The 15195-nt window shown below is 31.4% G+C and overlaps 1 protein-coding gene across 1 annotated transcript in view; it reads left to right on the top strand.

Moving 5' to 3' along the window:
* Positions 1–15195, top strand: part of LOC123702832 (neuropeptide F receptor) — a 48302-nt gene that overhangs the window by 24135 nt on the left and 8972 nt on the right. The window contains exon 2 of the mRNA XM_045650643.1: positions 14364–14570. Coding sequence (XP_045506599.1) covers positions 14364–14570 — 207 coding nt within the window. The remainder of the gene's footprint in view (positions 1–14363; positions 14571–15195) is intronic.

Genomic DNA, 15195 nt, shown 5'->3' with positions numbered 1-15195 from the left:
CCAGGGCCAGGACCCCTTGATGCTACGCTCACGCGTCAACCACTGTACAAAGGAGGCGGTCGAGAGCTGAATCATAGCCGAACGAAAATAAGTCTTACCTTTTCGTAATCTCTAGAGTGATTACTGCTTGATTATTGTTCTATTCATCGATGCATTGTGTACTTCTTAAGAATCTTTTACATTTTATTTTCCTGCTAAATCTTAAAGCATCGATACATAATGCTGAACACAACGATTTATACTGCTCTGAGAATTACTGAAGTACGTTTTCTTTCAGTATATGTAAATTCGTTGATAATATCGAGGTATTCGAACCAATATGTATGTGTTTGTTTATGGCTGATTTATTTTTCGATCGTTTTCTCAGAAGCCCCTGAATTTTTTATTAAAAGGAAACCAAACGCGTGTATTTATGAGACACGGAAAGATTGTGTTCTTTTGATGTGAAAGAATAAAGTATATTAGGTATATTCATGTTTACTGAGTTATTTCAGTAATGTTTGAAAATAAGCCTTATTATTTGGAAAGGGAGACGAATTTAAATCGATTTATTTCAGTTGTATATGCATTTTCTCTTTCCTTAGTACCTATGTTATAAAATGTATAACAGTATAACATATAGATGAGGCGGGACTCGAACCCTCATCCTTTCGCGGATGCCTGACCAACTCGGCCACTCGTGACCCGCCCTATATAACAGTTTTATTTAGAAATAAAATATTTGTAAATAGTTTGATAAACTTTTGTATAATCCGTCTCATGGAATTATTTTTAAAACCAAATTCTGCATTCATTTTTAGTTCCTTTCTGATTATTACTTCACACACTGACTATTTTAAACTTTATAATAAGTTCACTTACATAGCTAAGTATTAAACTTAATCCTGTTATTGTTTGTTCACATTCAGAGCATGAAAAACAAAGTTTGTTTTTCCAAGTTATGAAGTTAAATAACTTGTTCTATGGAAACCTTCAAGAAATCTGCCCTCATTTATAAATGAAGATATACATAAACTCGTGTCTAGTTACTAACTGCTGAGCAAATATTCCAAGAAAAAATATATTATTATACTTCTAAAAATATAAAATATTTATGTGTCCATTTTGGTAATAGCTATATTTGAAATAGTTTATATAAATAATAGCAAATCTAAGATACTTCTATATCACTTCATAGTCGTTGTCTGTCCGTTCCTATGTATGCTTACATCTAAAAACTACGCAATGGATTTTGATACGATTTTTTAAATAGAATGGTTGGTTCTCGAGGAAGATTTTAATAGGAACATAATTAGTTTTAGACAAAGCGAGCGAAGCTAGTACAAATACATTTACCTATATACACTACTGTAGGTGTCGAATAATAATAATTATTGTTTAAAAACCTAAAAATCGTGCAAATTCATAAAATTATTGTATTGTCATCGATCCCTGATAAGTGCTCAAAGTTAGAATTAAATCTATCTGTAAAAACTGCATCAAATTCAACTCTGAAGGAATGAGTTACATAATATAAAGATGACGAATTACGTGAAGAAAATGAAAGCATGTTAAAAACGATAATACCCTATTTCTTTCTAAGATGAAACAAAGCGAATCTTTTCAAGTGCCGATGCCGTGACTAGGGACTCAGCGGCGTCTGGAGGTAATAAAATCGTTTACATCAAAACAGATCATAACATGAAGAGCACTAAAATAGACTTGTTAGAAGGTACGCGATTGAAATTAAACACACCTTTTTCAAACTCAAACTCAAACATTTGTGTATTCAATTCGACTTCTTATAAAAGCACTTTTGTATCGTCATGACATTTTTTAACATTTACTACCGATTCGGAAAGCGGTATCACGCACTAGCGGTTAACCGCTCATGATTGTACGCACTAATCATAATAGCGGTTGCATATTAAAATGGGAAAGCGACTAACCGCGCGGTTAGCCGCCCTCGCGGTTAACCGCTAGTGCGTAAGGGCACTAAGGGCACTATGGAGAAGAACCGGCAAGAAACTCCATAGTTGCTCTTTTAATATCATGTCAATATTACAATTCAATTTTACATAATAATAGTATTTTAACGCATAGTAATTTCAAGAGAATTGATCAACAAAATTATGTGTTTGTGTAAAATTTATGGTCTTGTTATTTAAATAGTAACTCTCGATATATAATGACAGATACATATAATACGTATGTTTGTGAGATTGTGAGGAGACTAGGCCACATAACACAAGCAAACAATTTACAAAAAAAAAAAAGAACGACAACATAATATCACATATACTATCTTTATAATAAAAAGTTATAATCTTCTTAATGAAATCCGCACTTGTTTTTATAAAACCGAAGCTAAGCTTTATCTCAGATTTTAATATTGAACATAACTATAAGCCACGAAGCTCAAAAGACGAAATTTCTAGACTTAAAGTCCAGTAATTATCATACTAAAACGGGCCAATACACAAAGTTTCTTACCACTATAAAGTTTTATTGCCTGAAGTATGCTGTGTATTTCATAAAGACTTGTGGTCTAGCGGTAGTTATTTAATTTTAACCAATTTATGACAGTAAATGTATTGGCTAAAATTACATAAACAAGATTATGAAAAAAATATTATGAAGTAGGTATGTACCGGGATCTAAGGTAGGTAATTCATACTTTATCCTCTACTAGTTTCCGCCCGCGGCTTCGCCCGCTTTGTCTAAAACATAATTAATTATATACTAAAACCTTCCTCTTGAATCACTCTATCTAAAAAAAACCGCATCAAAATCCGTTGCGTAGTTTTAAAGATTTAAGCATACAAAGGGACATAGGGACAGAGAAAGCGACTTTGTTTTATACTAGGTACGTGGTGATGTTGATATTATTTTACAGGTATGAATTACATTTATCTTCAAAATGCTTGCACCAATTTTGGTATCACAATAATTAATATGACCTTTTCTAACTTTCTGAAATAAAGTACATTTTTCCTCCTTTATTTTTTGTTATTTATAAACGTGTTGTGTTAGTGTTACTTCCTTATGAAAACTGATTTTACTATCTTAATCATGACAACTCAACAAAGTAATTAAACTATATTATATATACTGTAATATAATACGTGTATTAGAAAAAAAAACATTATCAATTTCAATGTCATTTTGATGCGCTGCGCATAAATTCAATCTTTATTTTTCATACAGATAAGAGATATCTGCATGAAAAATAAAACCGAAATTGAACATTATATTTATTATTATTAAATTGATTAATTGAACATTATATTATCAAAATAATGGTGTGGGTCGAATTATCAATGGATGTCCGTTTTATTTTGTTTTGTTTTTAATCTATTTCCTCTTTCGCCCACGACTTGATTTAAAAATTATACATTTATTCTGAGTTACAAAGGTTATATTAATATTAAAAGCTTTGGCCATTTGGTAAACTCTGATAAAAATAATATGTAGATTTGAATATTTAGCATTTTCGTTGTCCAATATCATAATATCTATACTAATATTATAAAGCTGAAGAGTTTGTTTGTTTGTTTGAATGCGCTAATCTCGGGAACTACTGGTCCGATTTGAAAAATTCTTTCGGTTTTAGATAGCTCATTTATCGAGGAAGGCTAATTGTTATATAATATCATCACGCTACGGCCATCAGAAGTGTAGTAGCCACGGGGATGAAACCGCGCGGAGCAGATAGTAACATATAAAGTACCTATTTACGATTTAGAAAGCGACGTCTAAAAGCTTATTATTTCTATTGTATGCTATTCTGTATTTGGATGATTCCGATGGTTTATTAATAATGCTTTATAAATAGATTTTAATTATACCACCATTTACATATGAATAAATAGTTCCTTGAAAGATAATCTACACTAGCACTAGAATATATTAAAATACAAAACAATTTCCATCTACATGAAAAGATACACTTAATAAAAAAGAGTGTATGTACTTATGTACACGCGTTAGAAGTTATACTTCTTTGGCGTATGAAAAAAAATACTAGAATATACAACTTGAACATAGTTATCAATTTTCATATCACCTAGAACTAACTTCATGCTGTTAAATTTAGGTGTCGGTGTGCGCGCGGATCGTAAAAATTCACTCTCAAAAGAAGTATAACTTCAAAATAGAACAAGAAACGCACATAGAAAGCAATGTTACTATTTGATTAAATTCAACGCTAAAACTCAAAAGAATGAATATAGTTTACGTTTGTTCCAAGCTTTATCATTGAGCAAATTTTCAACGTACTACATTTACGTCAGCCAACTTTTAACCTATTTTTCTTGTAGATCAATACAATATTTCATACAGTTTATGAGTTCACCTTGGATTTATTCAAGAATAGATCAAACGGTAGAATAGTAAATAGTGTTTATGTGACAGGAAGGTAAACGTCTAAAGGTGCCACTTGATATGGGCAAATAATCGTATAATAGGTTTTCTTTGCTATTTTTTTTTTTAGAAATGCTATCTAGAGGAAATATACTAAATTGTATTTATATATTCGACTTATTTATTCTGCCAATCATTATAAAGTTTATCTACTAGCTCAATTCTTTCTAACAAATTCAAGTATCATAGAATAAATTCTTCAACACGATGAATACAAAATAAAATGCATCTAAACAAAAAGATTATTCAAGTACTGAAATATAAATAGAACACTCCTGAATAAAAATTCAGTTCAATTCTTCACCGTTTTAGAAAACTTGAGCATTTCGCTCAACCACTCCCAGTTTCTCACAGCGCGTTGAAATATTCATAAAAGTTTTACTCAAAAGACCTTGTAGTCTGTAGAATGATTTAAATTCGTTGTCATGGCAACATAGTAAACACGTTGAGATGTTTACTACTTTTACTGTTATTTTAATACATGAGTGGCATAAATTACTGTAGGAATGAAGTGCAAAAATATGTATATACCTACGTATATAAAATGATAGTATTATTATATCACTAGCTTCCGCCCGCGACTCCGTCCGCGCGGATGTCGGTCTTCGCGTGGATGGTTATTTCTCCATTTTGAGTACCTCTGTCAATAACATCTTATAAATATCTATTGGACCCAATTCCCAAATACGGCTAGGCCTATAATAATACGCAACGTGTGTTCGCGGTTCTACGGAACAACGTCTATGGATAAAACTGAAAAATTACGATTATTTTTTTTCTACGTATTTTTCCAGGATAAAAAGTATCCTATTTTACGCCCAGGATAATAAGGTATAACTATACCAAGTTTCATCGAAATCGAACCGCTAGTTTTCACGTGATGCCTTCACATACAGACAGACAGACAGACAAAAATTTTTTTAATCACATATTTGGGTTTGGTATCGATCCAGTAACACCCCCTGCTATTTATTTTTTCAATATTTTCAAAGTACAGAATTGACCCTTCTACAGATTTATTATATGTATAGATTAGGTTATTTTAAAGATTAAAAAATCCTTTCTTCAATAATCATTACGGCTTAACTAAAGCTTTAATATATGTACTATATTTTCATACCGGTATATTTATTTTTTCATCCAACATTTGTTCACAGTTATTCATGTATATAAGTATTATGTATATATTATATAAAACAAATGTTCTTGTGAAAAATAAATTAATAATCAAAGATTAACACGGCATGTACCAATTAAATAGAGCTTCATATTTCTAAAAAGTAGAATACAAACATGATAATATTAAACAGATAGAATAATTTAATTAATAGGCTGATTGCAATGTATAATTTTCATAGTTTCACAGCGGAGTCTTCTCTATACTTAAATTTTAAACGCAATTTATACGTATATAAGGCAACATATACACAATCGTATTTATTATATTATCTACTAGATTTCCGCCCGCGGCTTCGCCCGCGTTTGCAAAGGAAAACCCGCATAGTTCCCGTTTCCGTGGGATTTCCGGGATAAAAACTATCCTATGTGTTAATCCAAGTTACCCTCTATATGTGTGCTAAATTTCATTGTAATCGGTTCAGTAGTTTTTACGTGAAAGAGTAACAAACATCCATACATCCATACATCCATACTTACAAACTTTCGCCTTTATAATATACATATATTAGATTAAGGATAATACGGTGCCTAGACTTACGAAGTAACTATTCTCTAATCTGTGCCTAGACAGCTTAGAGGCTACTACCGAAGATTGCACTAAAGCTTAGCCGCAGTCTGATGTTTTCTTCGACAAATGTCACTTTTCTCTGGGGATACTTTGTGGCTGACCTTTTCAATCGTGTAAAGAATAGTTGGATTTTGTTCTATAAAAATTGAGGTCAAATTTATAAAAGGCGTTTTGAAAGTGAAAAAAGGCTAACATAAGCTTAACGTAGGTATATTATAAGAAATAAAGAAGATAAGTGACGTTAGGTATATTTCTGTATTCGTTTCTTATTGTATGTACCTATAAATATCTGGCCTCAATTCAGATTATTTCAATATTTGAAAATAAATATGAGATTTGTTAAGGTCGCAACGCGTATTACCACCAAAGTGACAGATGTGCTTCTCCTCAGAGACCTAAAAATATTCCCGTAATAAGCTTGTTCTTCTTTGCTATTTATCTATACAGAAGACATTTAAAGAAAAATAATCTAATTCGATAGAATTCTTTATGAAACAAGAAAATATTTAATTATAAAAGGAAATAAAGAAACACGAGTTTTGGTCCTTCATAACAAATGCAGCCAGGTGTTCGAGCAGTTAACGAATTTCGCTTACTCAACAAACAGATCGTCCACTCCACTGGAGAACCATTGACCCAGTTACACCGTAACACTGTTAGATATGAACACCTACTTGTGTGGAGTTCTATGGCCTAAGCGAAGAGCGGTTTAGGGTTAGAAGAGTAAATTGTGCCTTATGTCCTTGTAGTAGTCCTTGTAGTAGTAGAGTTGGATTTTCGGTGAGTGAATTCTATAGTGGACAAGCGGTGGCGATGAAAAGAGCGGTTTGTTAGAAGGACTGTTAGTTGTAAATTGTACCTAATGTGTTTACTGTAGAGTTCAATTTTCATCTACTTGTGAATTACGAAGTTCTCTGGTTGACAAGCGGTAGCGATGCAAACAGCGTTTTGTTGATGGTTAGACGGGTATTTTTAAATTGTGCGTTTATGTCCTTTGAGTAAGATACAATTTTCGGTGGCAAAATTGTAACAACCTGTGTATATGTCTATGGTGTACAAGCCGTGGCGAAGCTAAGAGTTTGTAGTAGATAGTTGTAAATTGTGCGTTATATCCATCTACTAGAGTTCAATTTCCAAGGAGCGAGGTGAAAACATTGAAATGGTGTCCGAATTTATGAGATATAAAAAGATAATTATATCCTTCCAGTGTATTCGCCATAAAAAGGCCATTGAAAAGGTACGAATACTTTATAATTCAATATATAAAAATGCTGTATTCCCACTTCTGATATATTAAATTTTTCATTTTGCAGATATTACGTCGTTATATACTCATAATAATTAATATTGTTAGTTTAAGTTATTCCTAGCTTCTTTCTTTTTCGTGAACGCAGCCTTAGTCTAAGAAATTGAGTGTTGTTTACATTTTGTGCTTCATTTAATGCAGTTTCACAAAGTTCCAAGGACTGCTTTCACAGGTTAATGTTAAAAGATCTTCGGAAGTTTTCTTCTAGTTAAGTAAATCGAATCAGAATATAAGGTACACTTAATACATTTTTAACATGAATGTACCTACTTATTTGTATCTAGGTACTAAGGTCGAATGAAATCCAAATGCTATTTTTTGTCATTTTTGTTACAGAGTATCATGAAAAAATATTTTTATACACCCTTTGGAAAATATATCTCTGTATTCAAGACAAGTGCACTTATATTCTTTCGCACTGGAGTTAAAGAACTCTAGGGTGAAGTTTTCTTGGAAGAACTTTAGGATTTTATCTAACCACACATATTTTATTATTTCTAAGCTTCCAATGTATCTACACTAAATAATATTATAAATAACTGTATTAAATAATTGTTAGAATATTTGAGTCATAATAACAATTAATAGTATTTATTTTCGAATCACTCTAATTAAAAAAAAAATAAACAAAATGTTACTTGTAGTTTAGTCTAGTTTTCTTCGAAGGGTTGAAAGTCAAAGCAACCTTTGCCTATTGGAATGAATACTAGCTGTACAACTCAGATAACTTCAATAAGATCTTTGGTAAGACTTTGGTCTTAGTCTGTCTAAGCACAAAGGACTAACTCATGCCCATACTGTAATCAAGCGATCAGAAATGGAACGTACATTTTGCCCTTACCCTGTTTTGCTAAATACTATATGACATCTTTTATCTCTACATAATATAGGTTTAACATAAAGGTACTTAGATGAGGTAGCTATAATAAAAGGTTGACAAAGCATTGAAAAGGGGGAAAATCATTTTAGTGTGTAGATACTACTAATAAGTATTCTGTGGTATTAGGGTAAATGCGAATGTAGCGTAATATCGAAATTGAGCTTAACTTTAGAGTATCGTTTATAATAATATTATATCGATGAAATACTACAAAGTATTTATATGATAAAACATGTGTGCGTGTACTAATGTACACACGTAAGAAGTGAAACTTCTTTATGACCTTATTTTTCAAAAAAATAATTTACTATGTGCATATAATTATGCAACTTTACAGAAAAAACGTCGAATCACGCGTGGCAAGAAAAAGATGGCGCGTAACGGAAAAATGTCACGCGTAACGAAAAAATGTTACACTAAATTTTTTCCAACCCCGATAAAGAAGTTTCACTTCAATAAAATTTATATTTATTTCAATGAGCATTACTACTCTAACTTTAACGATGAAAAAATTAATGATGAAAATTAAAAAGAACAAAACAAACAAACAAAAAGTACCTACAGACTGAATAGACTATCAATGTGTTTATCTTCAAATTGTGAAACAGGTCCTTAAAAACCTCTACGTACGTAATCTGCTATTTTCATCGTAGGTATATATTATAAAAAACATAAAATTTTAAGCCCTTTACCTGTTTTAATTAACGCTATATCAAAAAGAGTTAGAGAAAATAAAAGTATAATTAATTAAAACAGCCCTTTGAGCACAGAACATTTTCATTAATATCTAAAGTTTTCGTTTGAGGAAGCTTAAAATTCAATTAGAAGTCGATTCAAAGTTCCATAGGTATCTAATACCTCAATTTTTTTGTTGGATACCTTAAGATTTGATAATTTAACCTTTCAAATAACATATTTAGATAATGTTATTACGTTGTAGCTTGTATTGTATTTAAACTGCATAATATGTTTTATCATTAACTGGCTGTGCCCCGCGATTTTACCTGCATTGCTCCGCTCCTATTAGTCTGAGCGTTATACATATAATAATATAGCCTGTTTCGTTAAATTGACTATCTAACAGTGAAATAATTTTTCAATTAGGACACGTGGTTCCTGAACTTAGCGCGTTCAAACAAACAAACAAACTCTTCAGCTTTATAATATTAGTATAGGTAACATGAGAATAATATACTTGCGCCTTATAAGATCATAACAAAACACTTCGTTGTTTGTATTATTTCACGTTATACAGAAAACAGTATTGTAATGAGTCATAAAATATCTCTTAGACTAATAACTAAGCTAAGAACTTTATTTCTCATAAAATGATGACGATTCCGTTGGGACATTATAGTTATTTTATTAGTCTGTACATGTATCAGTGAATTAAGAAACTTAATTATTTTTTTGATGCAAAGGATAAAAGTCAATACTTCTCATGTATGCTTTCGATTTAACGTTTTTTTTTTAACAATGTTTATTATTTAACGTTTGAAGCTCATGAAGCCTTAACTTTAAATGCAATTACCATTTCCCAAACATTTATTTTCCGACATAAACATTTTTTATATAATATTTTATGTTTTTCTTCTCTCAAGGTTGCGAAATGCTTGTTTTAGGAGAATTTCCTAGTTGTCCATTAGGTTTGATGCGTAAAGTTGAGATTGTTGAAGTTTCAAGGATGTCTATGGACGATCTTATGGAAATTGTATTCTACATACTAAAGTAGTGTTTATAAGATTATACGAATACATAAGAAATTATGGAATACTAGGTTTACGCCCGCGGCTTCGCCCGCGCAGACAAAGAAAAACCCGCATAGTTCCGTTCCCGTGGGAACGTGGGAATTACTATGTCCTCCTTGGGTATTAAAATATTAATATCTCAATACCAAATTTCATGAAAATTAGTACAGTAGTTTAGGCGTGATTGAGTAACAGACAGACAGACTTACTTTCGCATTTATAATATAAGTATGGATTGTATGGTAAAACTCAAAAGATAATAAACAGTAAACAACATCAAATAATTGGTTAACGTATTCATTAATTATTATTATACTATCGCTGCATTCACATAAAACGCTTCTTCTTTTTTTTTCTATTCTAACCCACCACTATGTCAAATTCCTTTAGTGTAAACAGGCGTAGAGCATTATATCGTTGTTCTTAGTGCGTTCGAAAAGATTCTATTCAATGTTCTAATACTGAAAAATACTGAATACGAGTTTTAATTTATGACTTTGAAGTAGTGTAAACTGAATTGTGTGTGATATAATCGTGTTAATAGTAGTGTGTTCGTGTAATTTTGAAAATTGAATTGTGTGTACATTTAAATAATTAGATCAATTAACTTTCTTTTTTAATATTTGCACGGCCAGTCGATGGGTAGAATGTATTAGCCATATAATATTGTAATTAAAACATCTATAATTTGTAACATCATTCTTGCAACTAAATATAATTTAAACTTAATTTACACTAAAAGAAGAAGTCAAGAATAATCTTGCTCTAGCTCTATGTTCTTTCGATGTAAATGCACTGATAAAAGAAGTGTGACAAATAAGTAATTAAAGATGTTTAAAAACCTTTCCATCAGAAGATAAACTATTTTGAAACTCTAAAAAACCTTATACAACAGCTTGATAAAACTTCAAAAGTTTTTAAATTTTTCACACATGTCCTTTTTCTCTAACGAAAACGTACTATATTTCCCTAAAAAGCATTATTAACAAGAAAAAGACTATGAATCACAAAAATTGCATACACTTTACATAATAATAGTCTAGCCGTTCCATCACTGTCAGCACATTGTATAACACGATAATATTAGGAACAACTTAAATACAATGGAAAATCCTTTCTTTTGAATTAAATCCTACTATAATATTATAAGCACGAAGTTTGTAGGATGGATGGATATTTGTTACTCTTTCACGCAAACACTACTGAACCGATTACAATGAAATTTGTGATTAGACATAGGCTTTTTATCCCGGAAATCTTTTTCGTTATGATGTTGAACAAATACTGAGTTTATTAGTATTATAGGAATGAAGATATAACTGGATTAACCCGAATTTGAACGCGCTAATCTCAGGAACTACTGGTCCGATTTGAAAAATTCTTTCGGTGATAGATAGCCCATTTATCGTGGAAGGCTAGGCTTATATATCAAGCTAAGACCAACAGGAGCGGAGCCACGCGTGTGAAGCCGTGGAGCGCAGCTAGTTAAATATAATACCTTTAGAAATTAAAGACTTTTTAACGGATTTTAAACGCGATTTATTCATTATATTATTTACCCGACGTTTCGAACACTTTACAGCGAGCGTGGTCATGGGGAGACTGAGATGTTGTACGTCTTGACGGTCATTCAAAAATTGTTATTTGTGAACTACCTCCACCTATTCCTCCGTAGTTGGTATGTGGAGTATTTTTCCGGATGTTGGCAGTATTGGCTGATCGTGTATTCTAGTCTTTTGGTACGTTTGACATGGGATTTTAAACGTCGGGTAAATAATATAATGAATAAATCGCGTATAAAATCCGTTAAAAAGTATTTAATTTCTAAATGTATAATACTCGCGTAAAATCAAAAAATGAAGTAAATGAATTGAATAGCAGTTAGTTATTATGAAGTGGTGTAAGTAAAAAATGTTACAACATGGAATGGTTAATATTAAAATACTTCAGATGTTGAATATAAACTGAAATTAAAAATGTTCTCGCAGATAAAAAAATGAAGGCATAATTACTCAAACCTTCAATTTATTCACATCCCATTTTTAATTAGTTACTTTTTAATACACAGCGAAAAATCTGGGCTTTCGATTCACCTACAGAACAGTTGACCTCGATAAAGTCATATAAAGGTGAATGAAGATTCAAAACTGCCGAGTAAGTGGAAAAAAATAAAGTTTCATATAGAAAGAGAAAATGCAGATAACCACCTGATATTTATTTACGTTCAAATCCGTATGAATAAACAGAATAATGCAATGAAAATTCACGGGCTTAATGAATACTTGAGTTATTTTTGCTGTTTGCAACACTAACTGTCATAAATTGTAATATAGGACGCGAACTATTTAGCAACAGTCTGCATTGTTTTGTTTAGACCCGATTTTTCAATCCTTAGTTAAAACTTACCCGTCCAATAAAGTATTACACGATAATATTAAAATGTCACCTATAAACTGTCAAATAAAGGCAAGAAGAAAATATTATTGAAATGGTAGTTTAATACGTTATTCGACGAGTACCTAAGTTTTAACCAACGATTGAAAAATCAGCCCTTATTAATATAAGAGTAAAGCCGGCTACTCATGTACCTGACGCAGGGGCAATATTGGAGCAGTTCTCTAAATTGCCCCTACTTCAACACATCACAATAATTAAGGAGCCAATTAAGGGTGCAATTCAGCAGGCAGATGAGTCTGTAGCAGGGTTTATGTATTTTAATGATATCTAGTAATATTATATTATTTGCCTCTTTTCTGTTTTTGACGACGATTTTTTATTTATCAACAACTTTCTTTGACATTAAAGCGTCTTTATAGAGTCATAAAATATTTGAAACGTTACGAGTTGGCTTTGGAGGGATTATCTTCAAAAGTTGTACGTTTTATCTATTTTTAAATATTTTAAGAGCTTGCGTTTGATAATATTATTACATATTATACTATATATATTATATATATTACTATATCAAAACTAGATTATCTCTAAAGAGACTACTTAACCACGCATAGGGCTTTACTTGGCCAAGTATTATTTTATAGTGTATACAAACATGGATACACTTGCCTTCTGTAGATATAGACATGGTATAGAGGCATGGAATATTCTAAATTAAGATTGTATTTACAAAACATAAATAGATACCTTTAGTAACTGGTTTAAAGTATAAGTCTTTAAGGTACCTATTATGCCTAAAAGATCGAATAAACTGTTATCTAGTTATATAATATTTTGATTCAAATTTGATCATGCGTTCGAACAAAAACAACGACATAATAATGAAACCAACTGAATCTGGCTTACCGGTCAATAGAAGAAAACAAGCTTCCGCGAAGTCGTTTACGTATAATAAAAAAAGGAAATTTCGACAAATTGGACTCTAAAAGTTCATAGCTAGAGTTGATTTTCGTTTGTATTGTTAATACTACATTATATATATAGAAGCGGGCGGTAGCTTTAAAAATGTCAATTCTTTGTATCGTAAACAACGCGTAAATGTGTAAAAACGTCGACAGTTTTACGCAAAACGGAGATTGAAAGGTAAATATTCTGCGGCTGATTGAAATTTTAGATTTGTTTATTTATATGCACGTTGGTTTCGTGGTTGTAAAACTCGGATAGTAGCCCACTTTTTTATACAAATCATAGACTTCATTGAAAGTTAGAAATAATCTTAGTGCGTTAGGTTAGGTAATACCTAATGTTTTATCGCTTACGAGTTACGATCTATAAACTGACAAGTGATAACTGCGTTAAAAACAACCGACTTCAAACTTGCACTTGCAAAATTTACAAATACCTACAGACAAAAATGCTCATAAAATAAAAACTACTGGGCCTATCCGAATAAAATTTTTATGGGACCAATTCGACACCATCCCGCATCGATCAAAAAAAGAATCACGTAAATCAGTTCAGAAACCTCGGAGTAATCGGTGTACATACATAAAAAAAAAAAAAATATACCGGCCGAATTGATAACCTCCTCCTTTTTTTGAAGTCGGTTAAAAATAATGTACGAAAATATTAAGGAATTAAATAATATAATTTCTTATTATAATGTACCTAGTTAAATAAGTAGTAGGTAGGTATAGTTTCTGCGAATTACTATTATTGGTAATGTATTTATGGCAAACTAAACAGCAGCTTTTTACATAATAAATTCTTATCTGTTTGCTCTACAATTTCAAAAGATCAACGTAATAAAATAATAATACTGTAAATGTATTTTAAAATATTGATTTTGACGTTATAACTAATCATAAATAATATGCCTTGTTCCAGGCCGCGGATCCGAGTATGAATTTCACCTTCAATGCATCAGCGAAATGGCTAATCGAGGCTTCCCTCGGCGTTGAAAACCCCAACACGCTCTTGGACAAATTCTCACAGAACAGGAAGGTCGATGACCCGACTCGATCCCTGCTCCTCACGTTTTATGGCATCCTGGTAGTCATCGGCGCTGTTGGGAATGCCCTCGTTGTGCTATCTGTAAGTAATTTGACAAATTTGTGTATTTTGTAGAGTAGCTTATTGTTTTATTTTATTTCTATTGTTAGATGGTAATAAAATAATTTGATGCCCCAAGTTCCAATTTGGTCTTGGAAAATTCTCATAGAAAGCCGATTTATATCAACTTGGTCCTTGCTGCTCACAGTTTATGGTATCCTGGTAGTCATGGGCGCTTTTGGGAATGCTCTCGTTGAGCTGATCCGTAAGTAATTATATAAATTAAGACAAAAAATAATTTTGTTAGCTGCTAGCTTTATCTTTTTTTTTTGTTAGACAATAAAAAAGGTGAAATACTATTATTTTATAATAAATATTTTATTTTCAATATAATGTTCAATATAATTAATTCAGATCAGATAAACGGTATAACGTGTAAACTCTTACTAAAGTCGCACAAAAAATATTGTGAAAGAAATTTCCAAAACCTGTTCAGAAGTCCCAAAAAATATAAATTGATTCAAGTAAATATAGAAAATGCTATGCGATAAAAAAAACTCAGGTAGAGCTTTCCTGAACCGAATTTTCACGAAATATCACATTTACAAGCATTTACAATCTAAAAAGGATTTCACTCTTACGAAAGAACTATATTATGATAATTTAT

The sequence above is a fragment of the Colias croceus genome, chromosome 24 (assembly GCF_905220415.1).
Source record: "Colias croceus chromosome 24, ilColCroc2.1".
In the NCBI taxonomy this organism is placed as follows: domain Eukaryota; kingdom Metazoa; phylum Arthropoda; class Insecta; order Lepidoptera; family Pieridae; genus Colias; species Colias croceus.
The sequence above is the reverse complement of the archived record's forward strand: the minus strand, read 5'-3'. Positions and strand labels throughout refer to the sequence as shown.